This window comes from Oryctolagus cuniculus, chromosome 4 (assembly GCF_964237555.1).
Source record: "Oryctolagus cuniculus chromosome 4, mOryCun1.1, whole genome shotgun sequence".
NCBI lineage: Eukaryota > Metazoa > Chordata > Mammalia > Lagomorpha > Leporidae > Oryctolagus > Oryctolagus cuniculus.
In genome coordinates this window covers 78095891-78115573 of record NC_091435.1, presented here as the reverse complement: position 1 = coordinate 78115573, position 19683 = coordinate 78095891, and the positions used below count along the sequence as shown (strand labels likewise).

The 19683-nt window shown below is 40.2% G+C and overlaps 2 protein-coding genes across 4 annotated transcripts in view; one reads left to right on the top strand and one right to left on the bottom strand.

The window, feature by feature from the left end:
- EAF2 (ELL associated factor 2) overlaps nucleotides 1-962 on the bottom strand; it is a 41204-nt gene extending 40242 nt beyond the window's left edge. Inside the window, exon 1 of the mRNA XM_002716633.5 lies at nucleotides 727-962. Within this exon, the coding sequence (XP_002716679.3) occupies nucleotides 727-832 (106 nt within the window). The 5' untranslated portion in view covers nucleotides 833-962. The remainder of the gene's footprint in view (nucleotides 1-726) is intronic.
- A 22-nt stretch (nucleotides 963-984) lies between these two features.
- The window catches only part of IQCB1 (IQ motif containing B1), a 59272-nt gene continuing 40573 nt past the window's right edge, over nucleotides 985-19683 (top strand). The window contains exons 1-6 of one of the 3 annotated variants that reach the window (XM_008266849.4): nucleotides 985-1090; nucleotides 1578-1659; nucleotides 6337-6448; nucleotides 6664-6826; nucleotides 10090-10219; nucleotides 15681-15774. In XM_008266849.4, the coding sequence (XP_008265071.1) occupies nucleotides 6349-6448; nucleotides 6664-6826; nucleotides 10090-10219; nucleotides 15681-15774 (487 nt within the window). In that variant the 5' untranslated portion in view covers nucleotides 985-1090; nucleotides 1578-1659; nucleotides 6337-6348. Of the gene's footprint in view, nucleotides 1162-1577; nucleotides 1660-6336; nucleotides 6449-6663; nucleotides 6827-10089; nucleotides 10220-15680; nucleotides 15775-19683 lie in introns of all 3 variants that reach the window. The other 2 variants (XM_008266848.4, XM_002716635.5) reach the window with 2 other exon arrangements.

Below are 19683 nucleotides of genomic sequence, written 5' to 3'. Positions count from 1 at the left end.
TATGCAAAAAAAAATTTTACATACAAAATCATATATGCTTTATTTTCCTTTCTGGAATCACTCAACTATTAAAGCAAAACAGCTTCCCTTTTCTACCTATTTTTTTAACAATATAAAACAGAATCGTTTATTAAAATTAGTTCCAGAGTGCAGAAATCACAGGGAGGTAAACAGCCTCTACGTAAAGAAGTGACTAAGACTCTCCAGTAGTTCATAAACGACTTAATGAACTCTGGGTTGCAAAAGAGATAGATTATTGAGATGGTTGAGAATCTCTTCCCAAAAACACACCACTCATTAACCAGAGGAGAGCAAAAGGAAAGAAAAAAAAAAAAAAACATTGCCCCAGCACCCTTAAGGTTTTCTCTTTCCCTTCAATTCGTCCAGTATTCCCTTCCATTCTTTGCTTATCGTTTTCCTTACACCTCTGCATCATCCACCTGTCAGGTCAGTGTCCACAGCCACTCCTGCAGGTCTCCATAGCTCCCCTTACCAGCTCACTTAAACGCATCCTGGGTTTAACACACCGCGGGACGCCTGCTCCCACGCCAGCCCCTTAGGGGCTCCAGAGAGCAGCGGATCCCGCTGAACCTCCCGCCGCCAGCCCGCATCCTCCCAGTGCCCAGCAGGGTAAGGCGGCCTGAGGGAACAGAACTAGCGGACTTTGTGGCTCCACACCTCCGTCCCAGGGTGTTCCTCTCTGTCCCCGGGCCGTCCTCAACTTACAGCGCACAGTGTGGAAGGCGCAGCGCGGCTGCTTCTCGAAACTCTTGCCTAATTTGAGAACTCGCTCGCGACGGTCCATATACCAGAGTCCGGATGCTCCATTCATCGTTATCCTCTCCTACTCCAGCGGCGCCTCTACCAGCGGCGGTCACCACCATCTGCCACCTCAGCTTGAAGCAGGTAGCAAGCACTTAGCGCTGCCAGCGCTGCCACCACAGGCCCCGCCCCGCGCCCGGCGCGCGCGGCCCTCTGGAACGCACTCGCGTTCTGATTGGCTGCCTGGCGCGTGGCGCCACGCCCCCTCGCCCGGAGGATCCTGGGCCCGCCTCCAGGCCCCTTGCCGCGTTGAGACGCAAGCCGCCGGGTAAAGGCCGCCACGCCTTGTGTGTGGTGGGATCAGGGTCATTTGGTGCGGGAACGCGAGGCGGGGATGAGGTAACGGATCTGAGGTGGCGGCTGAGGAGGAGGAGGTCGTCGGGGTGCCGAGGAGCCCGGACTCGAGTCTTTTAGACGAAGTATTAGAGTTCTTTATGGGATTGTCGGCCGACTCCACTACCTCTCTGTGGAGATTTCGCGTGGAAGCCGGGGCCCGGGGAGGGGCCATGTCTGGGCACGAGGCCAGCGTGGTGTCTAGAATTCGTAGTGAAGGAGCCTACGGCCCCAGAGCCTCTGTCCTGGGACTTGCCTGGTGTTTTCTTACCGTTCTGTATCCGAGGAAGTTCCCGGTGGCGTTAGGACCGGAGGAGGGAAGGGGGGAGGGGCAAAGCCGATTCCGAGTTAGAAACCACAGACCTTTAGAACCCTTGTAACTGGATTGCATTTGAGTTTCCTTTCATTTATTTGCATCACAGTGACCCGTGGAGGCAGTAAAGGCCAGGGAGACGCGATTCCCCAGGATCCAGGCTGCAGCCAGAGTTGGTGCTCTGGCAACAGGTTAATAGCGTTAATAATTGATAAATTATTCTCTTTTTTTCTTTTTCTGCCAAAATTCATGAATGTAAAGATGGAAGCAGTGTTGTGTTAGAGGAGAAGCACTCAGTTTACAAATGGTTGCTGTAACAGGTGGTTGTTTTTCAGGATGATTAGGTAGCTTTGTCAGCTGTTATAGGTTTAAAGGAAATGAAGATCCGTTTGTCTAAATTCTGCCCTTTAAAATTATTTATTTGAGAGGCAGACAGAACTCCCATCTGATGGTTCACCCCCCAGTTGAGCTACTGGGAGATGGGAACTCAATGCAGGTGTCCCACATGGGTGGCAGGAACCCACCCACTTGGCCCATCATCACACCTCCCAGGGTCCACTTAGCAGGCAGCTGGATTCAGGAACTGGAGCTGGGATTGGAACCCAGGTACTCAGATAACTGGACATGGGTGTCCTAATTGGCAGCTTAACTGCTAGGCCAAACGCCCTCCTTTAGATTCTACCCTTTTAATGTATACTAAGACTATTTCAAATGTTAGTTACATATTCAGGTTCCAGAACCAGAAACTCTGAATTTGAACCCAGCTTCATACTTAACAATGAGACTTTGTGCAAACTAATTAAACTCTGAAAAGTTAAGTATGCTCATTGTTAAAGGTGAGGGGGAAATGATAGTACCTTTCCCTTAGAGTTGTTGAAATGATTAAATGAGTTAATACAGGAAAGCAATTCGCATAATTGATGGCACATAGTAAGGACCCTCCAAATTATTAAAGCTCAGCTCTACTGTTCCACATTTTGATTTTTTAAAACTAATAATTTGTTTATTTGAAAAGCAGAGAGAGACAGAGATCTCATCTTCTGGTTTACTCCCCAAATGACTGCAAAAGCTCGGGCGGGTTGGGCCAGGCTGAAACCAAGAGCCCAGAACTCAGTCCAGGTCTCCCACTGGGTGGTAGGGAACCAACATTACCTGCTGCCTCCCACCATGTGCATTAGCAGGATGCTGGAATCAGATGTGAAGCTGGAGCTCAAACCCAGACACTCCAATATGGGATGCAGGTGTCCCCAGCTGTGTCTTAGTGTCCAAATACTTACCTCCATTCTACAATTTTTTTTAAAGATTTATTTTATTTATTTTAAAGAGGGAGAGAAAAGGGTCTTCAATCCCCTAATCACTCCCCAGCGGCTGCAATGGCCAGAGCTGAACCCATCTGAAGCCAGGAGCGAGGAGGTTTTTTGAGTCTCCCATGTGGGTGCAGGGGCCCAAAGACTTGGTCTGTCCTCTGCTACTTTCCCAGGTGCATTAGCAGTTAGCTGGATTGGAATATGGGATGCCAGCACCATAGGTTGGGGCTTTAACCCACTGTACTGCGTCACAGCGCCGCCTCCCGCTTATGCCCCCCTCCTTCTACATTTTAAGACTATCACTAGTGTATCCCCTTTCTTCTTCTTTTTTTTTTTTTAGACTTCCTTCTCTTCTAAATTTTGAATTATTCTAGGAGATAGGAATTGATAGTTTGTTTATGTATAAGAAAACCGGTTCAGAGAAACCCAATTTTTTTTTTTTTTTTTTGCCTATGGTCTGCATTCTTATCATGTCTGTCACCCATTTAGCACTTGAACATATTTTGTGTATGTATGTACACATATTTGCTTTTCTTTTCCAATCAGAACATTAGCAGGAAGTCTGTCCTATATAAAAATCTTTGAGATCCTTTTATCTACCATACTGCTTTATACATATTTGGTGATGATATTTTAGTAATGTTTTATTATGGTAGCCATGATATCAAGAAGAATGTTTGAAGTCTGCTTTAAAATGCTTCTAACCAGAAATCTGGGAAAAAGTTCAAGAAATTGAATTTCAGAATGCTGGAGGCTTATTCATTTATTCATCCTTTCACCATGTATTTATTAAGTACCTACCATATACCTGGCACCTGTCTAGCCACTGAGGCTATAGTAGTAAATGAAAATTAAGACAGCCACTACAAAAGGTAGATTTACCTTACCTTCTGGTGTGAATTTTCTCTAAATATATACTAAAATGAATTATGTTGGACTAACACAAAAATAAATACACAGACAAAATAGAATCCAAAAATATATCCTCTGTGTGTATGTATACTTAATGTATGAAAATATGGCATTTCACATGGTTTGTGTTGTGTCTATTCATGACCAGTTACCTCAGGAATTTATTAATTCTTTGTGCATTTGTCCTTTTTTAACCAGTCTGTAACCTCCTCTAACTCAGAAAATACAGTTGAATTCCTTTCTCAAACCATTCATGGGTATAAATATAAGAAAAACCACAGAAACACTAAAAAACTTGATGTGTTTTAGCTCTTGGGGTAGACAGGATCTTCTAAGTGTGATACAAAAGGCTGAAGTGGAGAGGAAAAGCTTGTTATATTTGCATAAAAGTTATAAAACTAGGAGTGAGCATTTAATTTGGTAGTTGAGATACATTCCATACATAGTACCTGGATTAAATTCCTAGCTGCAAGTCCTGACTCCAGCTTCCTGCTAATGTAAACTTTGAGAAGCAGCAGTGATGGCTCAAGTAATTGGGTTCCTGCAACCCACATGGGAGACCTGGATTGTGCTCCCAGCATCTGGCTCGGGCCTCAGGCCCAACCCCAGGTGTTGCGGTTATGTGTGGACTGAACCAGCCAATAGCAACTCTGTCTGCCTCTATGCCTCTCAAATTAAATAAAAGCTCATATTCATAAGTGAAAAGCTTAAAAAAGAATACAACAAGCCAATAAAAAAAGGTTAAGGGATATGAATAGAAAATATATAGAAGAAAAAATGAGGGGCAGGCATAGTGGATTAAGTCACACACTGCCTGTGGCACCAGCATCCCAAATGGGTACCAGTTCAATTCCCAGCTGCTGCACTTCTGATCTAGCACTCGGTTAATGTGCCTAGGAAAGTGGCAGAGGATGACCCAAGCATTTGGGCCCCTGCATCCAAGTGGGAGACCTGGAAGGAGCTCCTGGCTTTGGCCTGGCCCAGCCTTTGCTGTTGTGGCTCTTTGGGGAGTGAACCAGCAGACGGAAGATCACCCTCTCTGTTTCCCTCTCTGTGTAACTCTGCCTTTCAAATAAATAATAATAATAATAAAAAGAAAAAGTGGCCAGTGATCATAAAATGTGCCTGACTTACCTGATACTCAAAGAAATACAAATTAAAACAAGATCATACCATCTTTCATTTAGCAAATGAAATGTGAAAGTTAACATTAAGTATTTAAAAAGTGCAGTAAAATGAGAATCGTCATATTTTGGTAGAAGTATAAACTGGAACAATCACTTTGGAGTAAAACTGATTCTACTTGAAATTTAAAATATATATATCCTATGACCCAATATCAAGGGAAATTCATCCTATATAAATTCTGTCATGATTGCATAAAGATGCATACATCAATATTCATTGTAGCATTGCTTAATGCTAACGTTAACCTGAATGACCTCAAATAACGGCGAGGTTTGAATATATCTTGATGCACCTTTATAAAGGAAACATAGTGTAATTTAACCATTGGAAAGAATGAGATTATTATGTGTTCTCTTTTGCAATGTTTTGGGCTTCCCATTGACCAGGTATTATCTATTAATGATTTATATTTTTCTTAATGAGATGATTTATTGTGTGATGGCCAACTCTTCAATATAAAGGATGAACCATAGTGCTAGTTGTGAAGAATAATAGTTGTAAAAAGTGAGAGGCTGGAGCCACGGCTCACTAGGCTAATCCTCTGCTTGCGGCGCTGGCACCCCAAATTCTAGTCCCAGTTGGGGCGCCGGTTCTGTCCTGGTTCCTCTTCCAGTCCAGCTCTCTGCTGTGGCCTGGAAAGGCAGTGGAGGATGGCCCAAGTCCTTGGGCCCTGCACCCGTGTGGGAGACCAGGAGGAAGTACCTGGCTCCTGGCTTCGGATCGGCGCAGCACGCCGGCCGTAGCGGCCGTTTGCGGGGGTGAACCAACGGAAGGAAGACGTTTCTCTCTGTCTCTCTCACTGTCTAACTCTGCCTGTCAAAAAAAGAAAAAAGTGAGAAGTAGGATATTTGGGAATATGATTTGTATTATTATTTTACATAGGAGGGAATATAGTATTTAAAACCATAGACTTTGGAGTCAAACTGATTTGATTTAATTTGTCACCACATGCTGTTAGAATCATGACAGATTTTTTGGTTTAACCTACTATGCCACAGCACCAGCCCCTTAACTGACATCTTAACCACCAGGCTAGACACCTGCCCCAGTGACTAGAATTTTTATTGAAAGATGGGTCACTGCTATGGTTTGGATCTGGTTTGTCCCTCAATGGTTAATGTATTGGAAACTGCCCCGGTGTGATGGTGTTAAGAGAGTGGGACTTTTTTGGGTGGGGTTTAGTATGAAATAAATAGGTCATTTGGGAGGCTGTCTTCAGAAGGGATTATTGTTCTTTGTGGACCCTGGTTAGTCCTCATTACAGGGTTGTTACAAAAGAGCAAGCCTGGGACAGGAATTGTGGTACAGTACGTTAAACTGCCATTATTTCCACTATTTCCCAAGATGTGATAAAAATTTACTCTTCTCTTTTCAAATAAGGCAAGAAAAGCTATCTTCATTTATGTAACAAACATTATTTAGGTAATGAATACTTTATTCTCTATTCTGTTAAAAATGTAGGTTGTATAAGAAATGAAGCCAACAGGTACAGACCCAAGGATTTTATCTCTAGCTGCTGAAGTTGCAAAAAGTCCTGAGCAGAATGTTCCTGTTATATTGTTGAAGTTAAAAGGTAAGAAAATCATTTTGTGATTGTGTAATGTGGTTTAAATAAAAAATAATTTCATCATTGTTACAACTTCTCATTTGTCCAGAGAAATCTATACTATAACAGTGATAATGCTTTACCTTTTAATTATTTTTAATGGTTAGTCAACATATAAAAATACAAGTAGATTTTGGATATATTGAACAAAAATAAGTATATCTTATTTCTCTTTGCCTTAGAAATAATAAATGACACACCTTTAGGAAGCTCAGAATTGAAGAAAATCAAACAAGATATATATTGTTATGACCTCATTCAGTATTGCCTTTTGGTCCTTAGTCAAGATTGCTCTCGAATCCAGGGTGGTTGGACTACAATTTCCCAGCTTACACAGATATTAAGGTAAAATTAAGCAATAAATCTGCTTGTTCTTGAGGGATGTAGTTATTCTGATTTTCAGAATTTACTTCTATCTTTATCTGCTTAACAAGTATTGGAAACCTGCTGTGGTGCTTTGATTGTACTTTTCCTTTGTACAATATGCTATTGTTCATATTTCTATTTGCAACTGACTCTCAGATTTCCTTCCATAAGCTTCATGAGGATCGTGATCCTTTCTTTTGTTGAATAAGTATCTAATATACTCTTTGCTGAGAAATATTTGAAGAAATAAAGAAAGTCACTGGCTTTGTACTTCAGAACTTAAAATAGAGATAGAAAATCATGTAATTGTATGATACAAGGCAAAATGAAATAGGTGCTAAAGTGAAAGTGCTATAGGAGAAGCGATATCAAAGCTATTTTATTGACACATCCTATCATTAAAATTTAGGAGCAGCATTTACTTTTTTACTGCTATGCTAAAAATTATAGAAAAAAGATTACAATCACTTTTTAAAAGAAGGCAGTAAAATCAGATGTTTTTAATGCCTAAACCACTTCCTGATTAAATAACTGAAAGAATGCATTTATTAAATAAATGTTAGCCTGCTTTTTCCTTGTTTAAACAAGCTATTTGATTTTTAATGAACTATACCCCACTGAAGGGGTTTGTCATATTTACACTATGGCTTATATCCTAACTTTCTAAACTGCTTATTCCTACTTTATTACTAAAGGCCAAATTTAAAATATATTGTTAAAACCATTAATAAATGGATTTTTTTATATTTTAGTTTTTAAATGAATGATTTCCTTCAATAAATAAAGCCTTATGTTTTTGTTTTGATTAAATATGCTAACTCTTGACAACATTGTTCAAGCTAGACTTTCTGGGATGGGATTCAAGCAAGTTCTCATGTTTGTGAATGCACAAATAAATATAATTTTATATGTTAGTACTCTAAATCAAAATAGTTCCTTTTAAATAATTAACATTAGGAACTAAAGAGAAAAGAAAAATTGATACATGTGCACATTACCCCTATTAACTTTAGAAATCAAAGTACCTGGGCCGGTGATGTGGTGTGGTGGGTAGAGTCACCACCTGCAATGCCAGCATCCTGTGTGGGTGCCAATTCAAGTTCTAGCTGCTCCATTTCTGATCCAGCTCTCTGCCGGTGTGCCTGGGAGAGCAGCAGAAAATGCCCCAAGTATTTGGGCCCCAACCCCATGTAGGAGACCCAGGGGAGACTCCTGGTTTTGGTCTGGCCCAGCCCTGGCTGATGCAGTTATTTGAGGAGTGAACCACAGGATGGAAGACGTCTCTCTTGCTTTGTTTCTCTCTCTCTGTTGTTCTGCCCTTCAAATAAATAAAATCTTTAATAAAAAAAGTACAAACAAAAAAATACTTGATTCATGTGAATTATGCCAGTTACGTTTTTAGCGTGCTCCATATATATTCATCAGTTATCAATATCCGCACATTTTGTTGAAAAGACCCAAACGGGTCAGCATTAGATCACAGTTGATAAGCTGCCACCTGTGATGCTGGCATCCTGTGTGAGCACCAGTTCAGGTTTTGGCTGCTGCACTTCTGATACAACTCCCTGTGGATGTGCCTGGGAAGACAGCAGAGAATGGCTCAAGTACTTGGGTTCCTGCCATCCACATCAGAGATCCAGATGGAGTTCCTCCAGGCATCTGTCAGTCTGGCTTCTTTCCAGCCCCAGCAATTGTGACCATTTGAGGAGTGAACCAGCAGATGGAAGATAGATCCATAGATATCTCTCTGCCTCTGTCTCTCCTCCTCTCTCTCTAACTCTGCCTTCCAAATCTTTTAAAGCAGTGATAAAAAATTACTTAAAAAGCAATACTTACCCATATGAGTACCACCTGCTTTTGGGCTGAGGGCTCTTTTTGGTATTAGTCTATACTAATATTCTTTATTGGGTAAGCGTTTACCATAGCTGTTAAAATGCTGATTAAATTCTTCATATTCTGTATCAGAGTACCTGGGTTCAAGGCCCAGCTCTCGATCCTGACTCCAGCTTCCTGTTGATGCAGACCCTGGGAGGCAGTGGTGGTGGTTAGGAAGTTCTGGCCACCCAGTGCTGGAGACCTGGGTTGAGTTCTCAGCTCCTGACTTAGTCCTGGCTCAGTACAGCTGTTGAGGGTGTTTTCAGAGTAAGCCAGTAGATGAGAGTGCTTTCACTGCTCACTTTCCCTGTCTGGCAAATAAATTTAAAAGCTTTAAAAATTTTTTTAAATGACTGAGACTTCTGAATATATTTGACTCATATCCAGGGAGTAACTTTTATATGTCGTTTCAAGAGGGCATATTTCTCTAAATGAAATTCTCTCCTTTAATATGTATAGCAAAGTGTTCCTAGAGAGTTATATTTTTGCTGTTTTCCCTTCTGATAATATGGAATATGCAGATGTGCAGATCTTACAAAAGTGTATCTATTGGAAAGTCAAACTGGTGTAAAATTAGAGCTTTTGATTTCTTTCTCTGTGCCTTGAAGACTAATCCTACCCTGGGTAAGGGGTGTTTTTTGCTCTTGAAGGTCTAAGTACATCAGTTAACACAAATATTGTTCATGAATTAAACTCTGAAGGCTGCTGGCGTCATGGCTCACTTGGCCTATCCTCCACCTGCGGCACCAGCACCCCGGGTTCTAGTCCCGGTTGGGGTGCTGGATTCTGTCCCGGTTGCTTTCAGTCCAGCTTTTTGCTGTGGCCCAGGAAGGCAGTGGAGGATGGCCCAAGTGTTTGGGCCCTGCACCCGCATGGGAGACCAGGAGGAAGCACCTGACTCCTGGCTTCAGATCAGTGCAGTGCGCCGGCCGTAGCAGCCATTTGGGGAGTGAACCAATGGAAAAGGAAGACTTTTCTCTCTATCTCTCTCTCTCACTGTCTAACTCTGCCTGTCAAAAAAAAAAAAAAAAAAAAAAAACCCTCTGAAGGCATTCTAAGGTTTTAGAATGGCTACAGTCAATTCACTCAAAACTTGACTGGCTTCTCTTTATTGTGAGTCAAATGTCTTTTGTTTCCTGAAGTACTTGTAGGTCTTCTGTACATGTGAATTCTGGACCTAAGTATAAGAAAGGCCTACGCCATAGTCTACTGTTTGAGAAAGTTCTTAGACCAGTTTTCCAAGAAAAGTTCTTCATTGGCCTGGCAACCAGGTTGATTCTAAAAGGTCCTATTATGATACAATCTCTGTAAAAGCTTGAATATTTAACTGAAATTTATAATGAACACAAATTTGTAATTTATTTCAGCCATTGCTGTGTGGGCTTAGAACCTGGAGAAGATGCAGAGGAATTTTATAAGGAATTACTTCCATCAGCTACAGAAAATTTTCTAATTTTGGGAAGACGATTGCAAACATGTTTTATCAATGCAGCTAAGGTATGTGTGTGTGTTTATTTAGTGCTTTGTAGACAAATCATTTTAATTTTCAGGGATGCAGTATTTGGCTAAAAGTATATAGAACAATGGGTTTTAGCTTTTTTAAAGTTACAACCCCAAAAATCATCTCTACATTTGAAAATTTTTAAATGGTAGCTAAAGCATACTGTATAACTTTCCAAAGGATCTGCCTTACTACTCAACTTTCAACATAAGCCATAAATACTTATATCCATAGCATTCCTAAAACACACTTTCTGCTTTAATTATTAGTAGAGGAAAGTACATTCTCCAGGCCCAGGACTTTTGTGAGTAGTTTGTGAGGACTTTTATGAGTAGTGAACATGAGCTGGCGCCGCGGTTCAATAGGCTAATCCTCCGCCTGTGGTGCTGGCACACCGGGTTCTAGTCCCGGTCGGGGTGCCGGATTCTGTCCTGGTTGCTCCTCTTCCAGGCCAGCTCTTTGCTGTGGCCCGGGAGGGCAATGGAGGATGGCCCAAGTGCTTGGGCCCTGAACCCGCATGGGAGACCAGGAGAAGCACCTGGCTCCTGGCTTCAGATCAGCGCAGTTCGCTGACCGCAGCAGCCATTGGAGGGTGAACCAACCGTAAAAGGAAGACCTTTCTCTCTGTCTCTCTCTCTCACTGTCCACTCTGCCTGTTAAAAAAAATGAAAAAATGAGTAGTGAACATGGAGTAAATATCAGTTTTCTATTTAATTTTTCAAATCTCTAGTTAAAAATTTTTAAAGATAAGCATTTGGTGTAGCAGTTAAGATGCAGCTTGGGACTCCCTCATCCCCTATTGGAGTGCTTAGATTTGGTCCTATCTCTACTTCTGATTCCAGCTTCCTGCTTATACACAACCTTCAGGGCAGCAGGTGATGACTTAAGTGGGTATCTGCCATCCATGTGGAAGACCTGGATTGAGTTCCTTGCTCCTGGCTTTGGCCTGGCCCAGTCCCAGCCATGGTGTGCATTTGGGGAGGAAACTATTAGATACAAAGGCATGCACTTGCATGTGCTCTCTTGCTCTCTCAAATAAGTATAAGTAAATAAATTTTAAAAAATTAAAATACCATAGACTGAGTGGCTTCTAAAACAGGCACTTATTTATTGCAGTTCTAGAGTCTGGGGAGTCCAAGATCAAGGTGATTACAGTTTGGTTCTTGAGGCCACTCTGTTTGCTCATGTTACTTTGTTTGTGGGAGTACAGGAATGAGGGGAGCTGTCCTATCTGTCCTATCTGCCGCCTCTTATAAGAGCACTGATTCTGTCATGAGGATGTCGTTCTCTTGACCTCATCTAAACATCAGTGTAATGACCTAGCACCATACCACCTCCAAATATCACATGGGGGTTAGAGCTTCAACATACGAATTTTGATGGACACAAACGGTCCATAACAGTCACTATCTTAAGTTCCATTTTAGGTGCTTTGAGTATATAAAGAGTAAATTTAAGAAACTCCTGGGCTAATAAAGTAGACAAAATCTTGTATTATTTTGGTTTTGTGTGGTTTTTTTAAGATTGATTTATTTATTTGAAATTCAGAATTACAGAGAGGCAGAGACAGAGAGAGAGAGAGAGAGAGAGGCACTACAGGCGGCAGCTTTACCTGCCGTGCCACAGAGTGAAATTGAATGGGAAATACAACAATATGAACAACATGTTAGTTTGATTATAAGAAATTGTTGGCAGATTTAACGCCGTGGTAGAACATATGATTTCCATATCATAGGTCACAGATTCTACTTCTGACATCTCCATTGCTATTTTGAGGGACACTAACACTAAATATTTTCATATTTGCTAGATTTAGTTTATTTAGTTTTATTTATTTAGGTCACCTGAAGGAACATGAGCTATGAGAGATTGTGTTTGACTTGATTTTTTTAACCAGCTGTACTATAAACTAACTCTAGAGCGTTTAGGCAAATCACTTTATTTCATTGTACCTCATTTTCCTCTTTTGTAAAATGATTTCTGTCTCATCAACAGCCCAGGCCATTACATAAAGTTTATCTTCTCATCAAAACATGTCTATTTAATATTTTCCTTTATGAGCAGTAATAATTATTTCTTTTATATAGTATATGTTAATGTATTATGTAATATATATTATGTTGACATTGCTATAGTTTTGTATATTATGTGTAATGTAATTGTTACATACAATTATATATACAAATTGTAATATATATATTTAAAGATCTATTTGTTTTTATTTGAAAGGCAAAGTTACAGAGAGAGAAAAGGAGAGGGAGGGAGAGGGAGAGAGCTTTCATCCACTGGCTCACTCCCCAAATGACCACAATGGCTGGAGCTGGGCCAGTCCAAGTGGGTGCAAGGGGCCCAAGGACTTGGGCCATCCTCTGCTGCTCTCCCACGCACATTAACAGGGAGCAGGATAGGAAATGGAGCAGCCAGGACATGAACCATTTGGGATAGCAGCATTGTAGTCAGAGGCTTTACCTGCTACAACAAAGCACTATATATTATAATATATTATAATTGTTATATGCAGTTAAATATTCTCTAAAATGTTTGATATCAGAGATATTTCTTATTTTGGAGTTTTTCAGATTTTGGAAAACAAGTATTTGCATAGACTTTACTGGTTAAACATCCATAATCTCCAAAGCCAAGAAGAAAATGTGTATAGAATATCTAATATCTGTGTGTGTGTGTGTGTATGTATACTAGGGGATAAAAAATGTGTATGGGGCTAGCGCTGTGGTATAGCAGGTAAAGCTGCCACCTGTGGTGCCAGCATCCAACATGGGCACCGGTTCCAGTCCTGACTGCTCCACTTCCGTCCAATCAAGCTCCCTGCTAATGTGCCTGGGAAAGCGGTGAATGATGGCCCAAGCCCTTGGGCTCCTGTGACCCACATGGGAGATCCAGATGAAGCTCATGGCTTTGGCCTTGTCCAGCCCTGGCTATTGCACCATTTGGGGAATGAACCAGCAGATGGAAGATGCATCTCTCTCTGCCTCTGCTTTGTAACTCTGACTTTCAAATAAATAAACAAATATTTAAAAAAAAAATACCTATGTGAGTATTTGAAGTATTGTAAGGATAAGTCTTGTTAACCTGTGTTGGGAACCATTTATGGATAACATTATCAAACGGGCTTTTTTGTTGTTGTTTTAAAAATTTGCTTATTTATTTGAAAGGCAGCACATCATGATTTTGAACAACCCTTGTCTTGACTATTGAGGAACAATGTTTTTTGTTTTTGTTTTTTCTTCATACTGTTTGTTGAACTCTCTACTTAGTATAGGGTTAATCTTATGAGTATAGAGTTAACTGAAAATAGATCTTTGTATAAAATAAGAATGGGAGCCGGCGCCGCGGCTCACTAGGCTAATCCTCCACCTAGCGGCGCCGGCACACCGGGTTCTAGTGCCGGTCGGGCCGCTGGATTCTCTCCCAGTTGCCCCTCTTCCAGGCCAGCTCTCTGCTGTGGCCCGGGAAGGCAGTGGAGGATGGCCCAAGTGCTTGGGCCCTGCACCCCATGGGAGACCAGGAGAAGCACCTGGCTCCTGCCTTCGGATCAGTGCGGTGCCGTGGCGGCCTTTGGAGGGTGAACCAATGGCAAAAAGGAAGACCTTTCTCTCTGTCTCTCTCTCTCACTGTCCACTCTGCCTGTCAAAAAAAAAATTAAAAATAAATAAATAAACCTTTAAAAAAAAATAAGAATGGGAGTAGGAAAGGGAGGAGAAAGAAGGGTGGGAGTATGGGCAGGAGGGAGGGTGAATTTGTATTTATGAAATGCATGAAGTTTGTATTCCTTAAATAAAATTTTAAAAATTTAAAAAAAAAGGCACATCAGAGAGGGAAAGACAGATCTTTGATCTACTTGTTCACTCTCCTAATGGCTACAGCAGCCAATGCTGGGCCATTCTGAACCCAGGAACCAAGAACTCTATCCCAGTCTCCCACATGGGTGGCAAGGGCCTAAACACTTGGTCTATCATCCACTTCCTTCCCAAGTGCTTTAGCAAAGAGCTGGATGGGAAGCAGAGCAGCCAGGACTCAATCCAACATCCCGATATGGGATATCTGAGTCCCAAATGGCGACTTGACGTACTGCATCACACCACTGGCTCCTATTTAAAGGGCTTTTTAAGAAAAGTGGTGTCAGGGTGCCAGATTCTGTCCCGGTTGCTCCTCTTCCAGGCCAGCTCTCTGTTCTGGCCCGGGAGTGCAGTGGAGGATGGCCCAAGTCCTTGGGCCCTGCACCCGCATGGAAGACCAGGAGAAGCACCTGGCTCCTGGCTTTGGATCAGTGCGGTGCGCCGGCCACAGCGGCCATTGGAGGGTGAATCAATGGAAAAAGAAGACCTTTCTCTCTGTCTCTCTCTCACTGTCCATTCTGCCTGTCCAAAAAAAAAAAAAAAAAAAAAAAAAGGAAATAAGAAGTATAAGACTATTGTTTTAAATTAGCAGCAGTGAAGAATTGCTATCCCCTTTCTGACATGTCTTTGGGTAACACTGGTAAAGTCAGTTTACTGAACCAAATTTTATATCTGAAGTGACTTTTTTTTTTGGTGGTGTTTTTTTCAGTATTTAAGTCAGCACCTATCTATCCCTGTACTAGAATAATAGAAAATCCTTTCATTATTATAGAGAATAATCATGGCAATCATATTTTTACTATTGTCATTGATACTGTTCTACTACAGTATGTTTCAGACATAAAGTGGTCTTTATACACCTTTCCATAATTTACATAAATGACAAAATTGTAAGTGGAATCTGTGCTTCTTATTTCCCATTGTAACACTTTAATCTAGGCTGATTTCTTACTCTACGTTCCAGAAAGGAAGAACTGGGAAAAAAATAATTTGTTTACTGATAAAATGTTAATTGTGTCCGAACTATTTGAGACACTGAGTTCATCATGGAGCACTAAATGACATGACCTCTGCCCCTAAAAAGTCATAGAGTGGAAACTAGAACTGAAGTGAACTATTAATAATACCTTACATGTGGACACCTATATTTGCATATTGTAGTGGCTTTCAACTCTGACTTTATAACCAAATCACCACCTGATTTCGTGAAAATAACAGATGTTCAGACTTTATCTTTGGAGATTCAGATTCAGTATATTTGGATTAAATCATGTATGTAATTTAAAAAGCTCCACAGGTGATTCTGATACATAGCAAGTGTTAAGAAATCCTAGTGTTTCAACTTGTATTCTTATGCCATTTATAGTCTTTTATTTTTCTGGATAACAACTATTTTTAGTAGGTTAATAGGTAGCGTGTTAGTCTCCTTTAGCCACTGGCTTTACAAATTAAACTAAAACCTGTATAATTACGTAACTCCCAAACAGCTAAGTTAGATCTGGAAACCAGATTCTCTGACTCACCAGAGAGGTTTTTTTTTTTTTTTTCCTTATAAAAATAAGTTACAGAAAAGTAAATTTGGTTTTTCTTGTGTGTTAAGGGTGAAGAAAAGGATGAATTACTACACATTTTCCAAATTCTGACTGATTCTCTCTTCTGGCTATTGGGAGGCCATGTTCAACTCATACAGAACGGTAAGAGAAAAGATCTTAATGTGACTGATAGTTACTGTAGAGTCAACTGCTAACAGTTCAGTATTTTTTCTAAAAATAAATTCCTCATAAACCATACTATGGCCACAGTGAAACAAAACCATGTTGAAATAATGCCATAATTTAAAAAGCCAATTCCAAATTTGAGCTTTAAATTGTCAACATTGACAATATGAATATTATATCAAGAGAAATATTGCTAAAATATAACTTTCTTGGGGCTGGCATTGTGGTGCAGCAAATTAAGCCACTGCCTATTATGCCAGCATCCCGTATGGGCACTGGTATGGGTCCCAGCTGGTCTACTTCTGATCCAGTTCCCTGATAATGTACCTGGAAAAGAAGAGGAAAATGACCCAAGCACTTGTGTCCCTGCTACCAACATGGGAGACCCAGATGGAGTTGCAGGCTCCTTGCTTTGGCCTGGCCTAGCCCTGGCCATTGTGACCATTTGGGGAATGAATCAATGGACAGAAAATTGTTCTTTATTTCTCTTTTCCTTGTCACCCTGCCTTTCAAATAAATCTTTAAAAAAGTACATAAATTATGTCTCCCCTTACATTTTACTGTTTCATAAATCTCAGATAATTTTAGTAGATCTGATCATTTGCACAGCTTAATCCAGAAAAACAGTTTTTACATTTCAAATATTACAGTTAGTGCTTTAGATCTATTGTGAGAGAAATCCCTATATACAGAGTAAATATGATTTAACTCATAAGCCTATCCATCCAACTTAAGAATAAGCTTTCATATGATGACGTTTTACATTTTTTTGGTTAAATAGTTCTTTAAACTGGGAACTTTTAATAACATTTTTTCTGTAATGGGAACTTAATAGGTAATGGTTTTCAAAAAGGAAGTATTTAGACATGTTACTTAACTATATAGATATAACTAAAAGTGTGAAAAATTTGATTTGACATAAATGCAATACTATAGGGATGTTTTTTAAAGGAAACAATACTTTGATGCTTTATTTTTACCTCTTTTTCTCTTCAGAATCATACATGCACTAAAAATCAAATAATTCAATAAGGATATTTAAGAAAAATACCTAACTCTTACACCCACTCTTATTTCCCATATTCCAAATGTAGCCACTTTCAATTAGTATAACTAACACTTTTGGTCAGTGATATCGATATAGCTAAGTAACATGTCTAAATGCTTCCTTTTTAAAAACCATTACTATTAATTTCCCATTATAGAACAAATATTAAAAGTTCTGAGTTTAAAGAGCTATTTAACCACAAATATTAAAGCATTTAGGATTATGGATACAAAAGACCTAGTAAAAAGAGACAGAGTATTTGATTAGTGTTTTAAAAATACAATATTCCTTTGGAAAACAATAATATAACAAAAAGGATAATGTTTCTTGAGTTAATCTATATGTTTAAAATATTTACAGATGAGAACAGTGTTGTGGCACAGTGGGTTAAATCGTGCTTGTGATGACAGCATCCAATATTGGAGTGCTGGTTTTAGTCCCAATGACTCTGCTTCTAACCCGGCTCCCTGCTAATGTGCCTAGGAAGGCAGGAGATGGTGGCCCACTTTGTTCTTTCTCTCTTTTTTCCTTGTCACCCTGCCTTTCAAATAAATGAATCTTTTAAAAAAGTACATAAATTATGTCTCCCCTTACCCTGCCATCCATGTGGGATACTAGATGGAGTTCCTGGGTCCTGACTTCAGCTTGGCCCAGACTTAACTATTGCTGCCATCTGGGGAGTGAACGATCCTCTCCCTCCCCCACACTCTCTCCCTCCGCCTTCCCCTTCCCCTACCCCTCTCGTGAACAATTTTCTCTCTTTCTTTCTTCCCCTCCATCTCTGCCTCGCTTTCCCTCTCCCCGTCCTCCCTCCCTCTCTACTTTCCTCCCTCCCTTAAGCTCTGCCCTTCAAGTAGTAAATAACAATAAATAAATAAATATGTTTAAAAATAAAATATCCATGGATTAGATGATGGTTGGGATACCTGCATCCTATACTAGAGTGCCTGGGTTCAAGTCCCAGCTCTGCTCCCTATTCCAGCTTCCTGCTAATGAGTACCCAAAGAGGCTCAAGTAGCTAGGTCCTTGCTATTCATGTAAAAGATATAGATTGAGTTTCCTACTTCCAGCTTCAGTCTTGCAAAGCCCCAGCTATTGCAAGCATTTGAGGAGTGAAGCAATAAATGGGAGCTTTGTGTCTGTCTTTCTGCCTCTCAACTTAATTAAAATATCTATAAGGTAGCTATGAAAACTAAGTTAAATCATTGTAAAATTTATATGCAAATACAAATAGGCACATCAAAAATGGCATTTCCAACAGCTTTTTTTCTTTAAAAGGAATCAAGTCCTTGGACAAATGGCTGACTATTGGCCTGGAGTAGAAAGTATACAAGGAGAGCTTCAGTGTCTGGACTGTCAAATATAAGGGAAGCCAGCAAAATCTATTAGGAGATTATGGAAAGGATTCAGGGTCTTCTACTAGCCACATACAGGAAATTATGAACAGTAATAAGGATAATAAATGCAGTAGATTGAAGATGCCAAATATAGTAAGATGCCAAAACAGTCACCATTGGTGTAGGCTAGGGATCAACAAGATTGGCCAGGAATTAATTTTTGTTAAGATTTGCACAAATGCTATCCTGTCTGCTCTTAGGTTTGTTTAAAATTTTCATTATGAAAAATTTAAATAAACAGGTAAAGTGTTGGTTTTTGTTTGGAGGAGTGGTGGCAGGAAAGTAGAACTTACTCTATCAAGTTACTTGCCTACAGTTGAAAAACAGCAGGGGCCCCCCAAATTAATTATATGGTAATATATTATGAGACAATATAAAAAATAAAAAATAAAATGGGGAGCCAATGTGGTGATGCAGAGGGTTAAGCTGCCACTTGCAGTGCTGGTATCCTATATCTGAGTGTTAGTGAAGTACTGGTTACTCTGCTTCTAATCCAACTTCTTGCTAATGTGCCTGGGCCCCTGGGCTAATGACTTGGATCCTGCCACTCATGTGGGAGAACCAAATGGAGTTACTAGCTTCTGGCTTTGGCCTGGCCCACTGTGGCTGTTGCAGGCATTTGGGGAGTGAAGGGAAGTAGAGGGAAGATCTCTTTCTGTGTCTCTGTTGTCTCTTTTTCTCTCTGTTGCTCTGCCTTTCAAATAAATAAATAAATCTTTCAAACAATAATAAAATGGAATGACTTTAATAAATTATTTTAGTGTAAATGTTTCCAATAAATAAAAACATATTCAAAGTTAATTCAAGAGATATTAATAATATACTACTAATAATAATGGCAAATATACTTATTCTAGCTACAGGGAAGAGTTTTTTTTTACTAAGGTAATAAAAAATAGAAATATTTAATAATTATTTTTCTAAATTGTTACACATTTAAAAAATGGATCAGGTGAAATATTAGACTTCATAAAAAGAACGAAAAATAGAATTTTGGTATCAGAGAAATCGTATTTATTCTCTCAGAGATAGAAATAGGAAAGGAATAATTGTAGTGTACACAGCACTAGCTTACCATCATAACTGATATTAAAATTCTGCTTAGTTAGTGGAGAAGGGAATAGACAATGATATTTATTGAAAATATACTCTGTTCAGGGGCTGGCGCTGTGGCACAGCGGGTTAAAGCCCTGGCCTGAAGTGCTGGCATCCCATATGGGTGCCGGTTCTAGTCCCGGCTGCTCCACTTCTGATCCAGCTCTCTGCTGTGGCCTGGGAAAGCAGTAGAAGATGGCCCAAGTCCTTGGGCCCCTGCACCCACGTGGGAGACCCAGAAGAAGCTCCTGGCTCCTGGCTCCGGATTGGCCATCTGGGGAGTGAACCAGCGGATGGAAGACCTCTCTTTCTGTCTCTACTTCTCTCTGCAACTCTGTCTTTCAA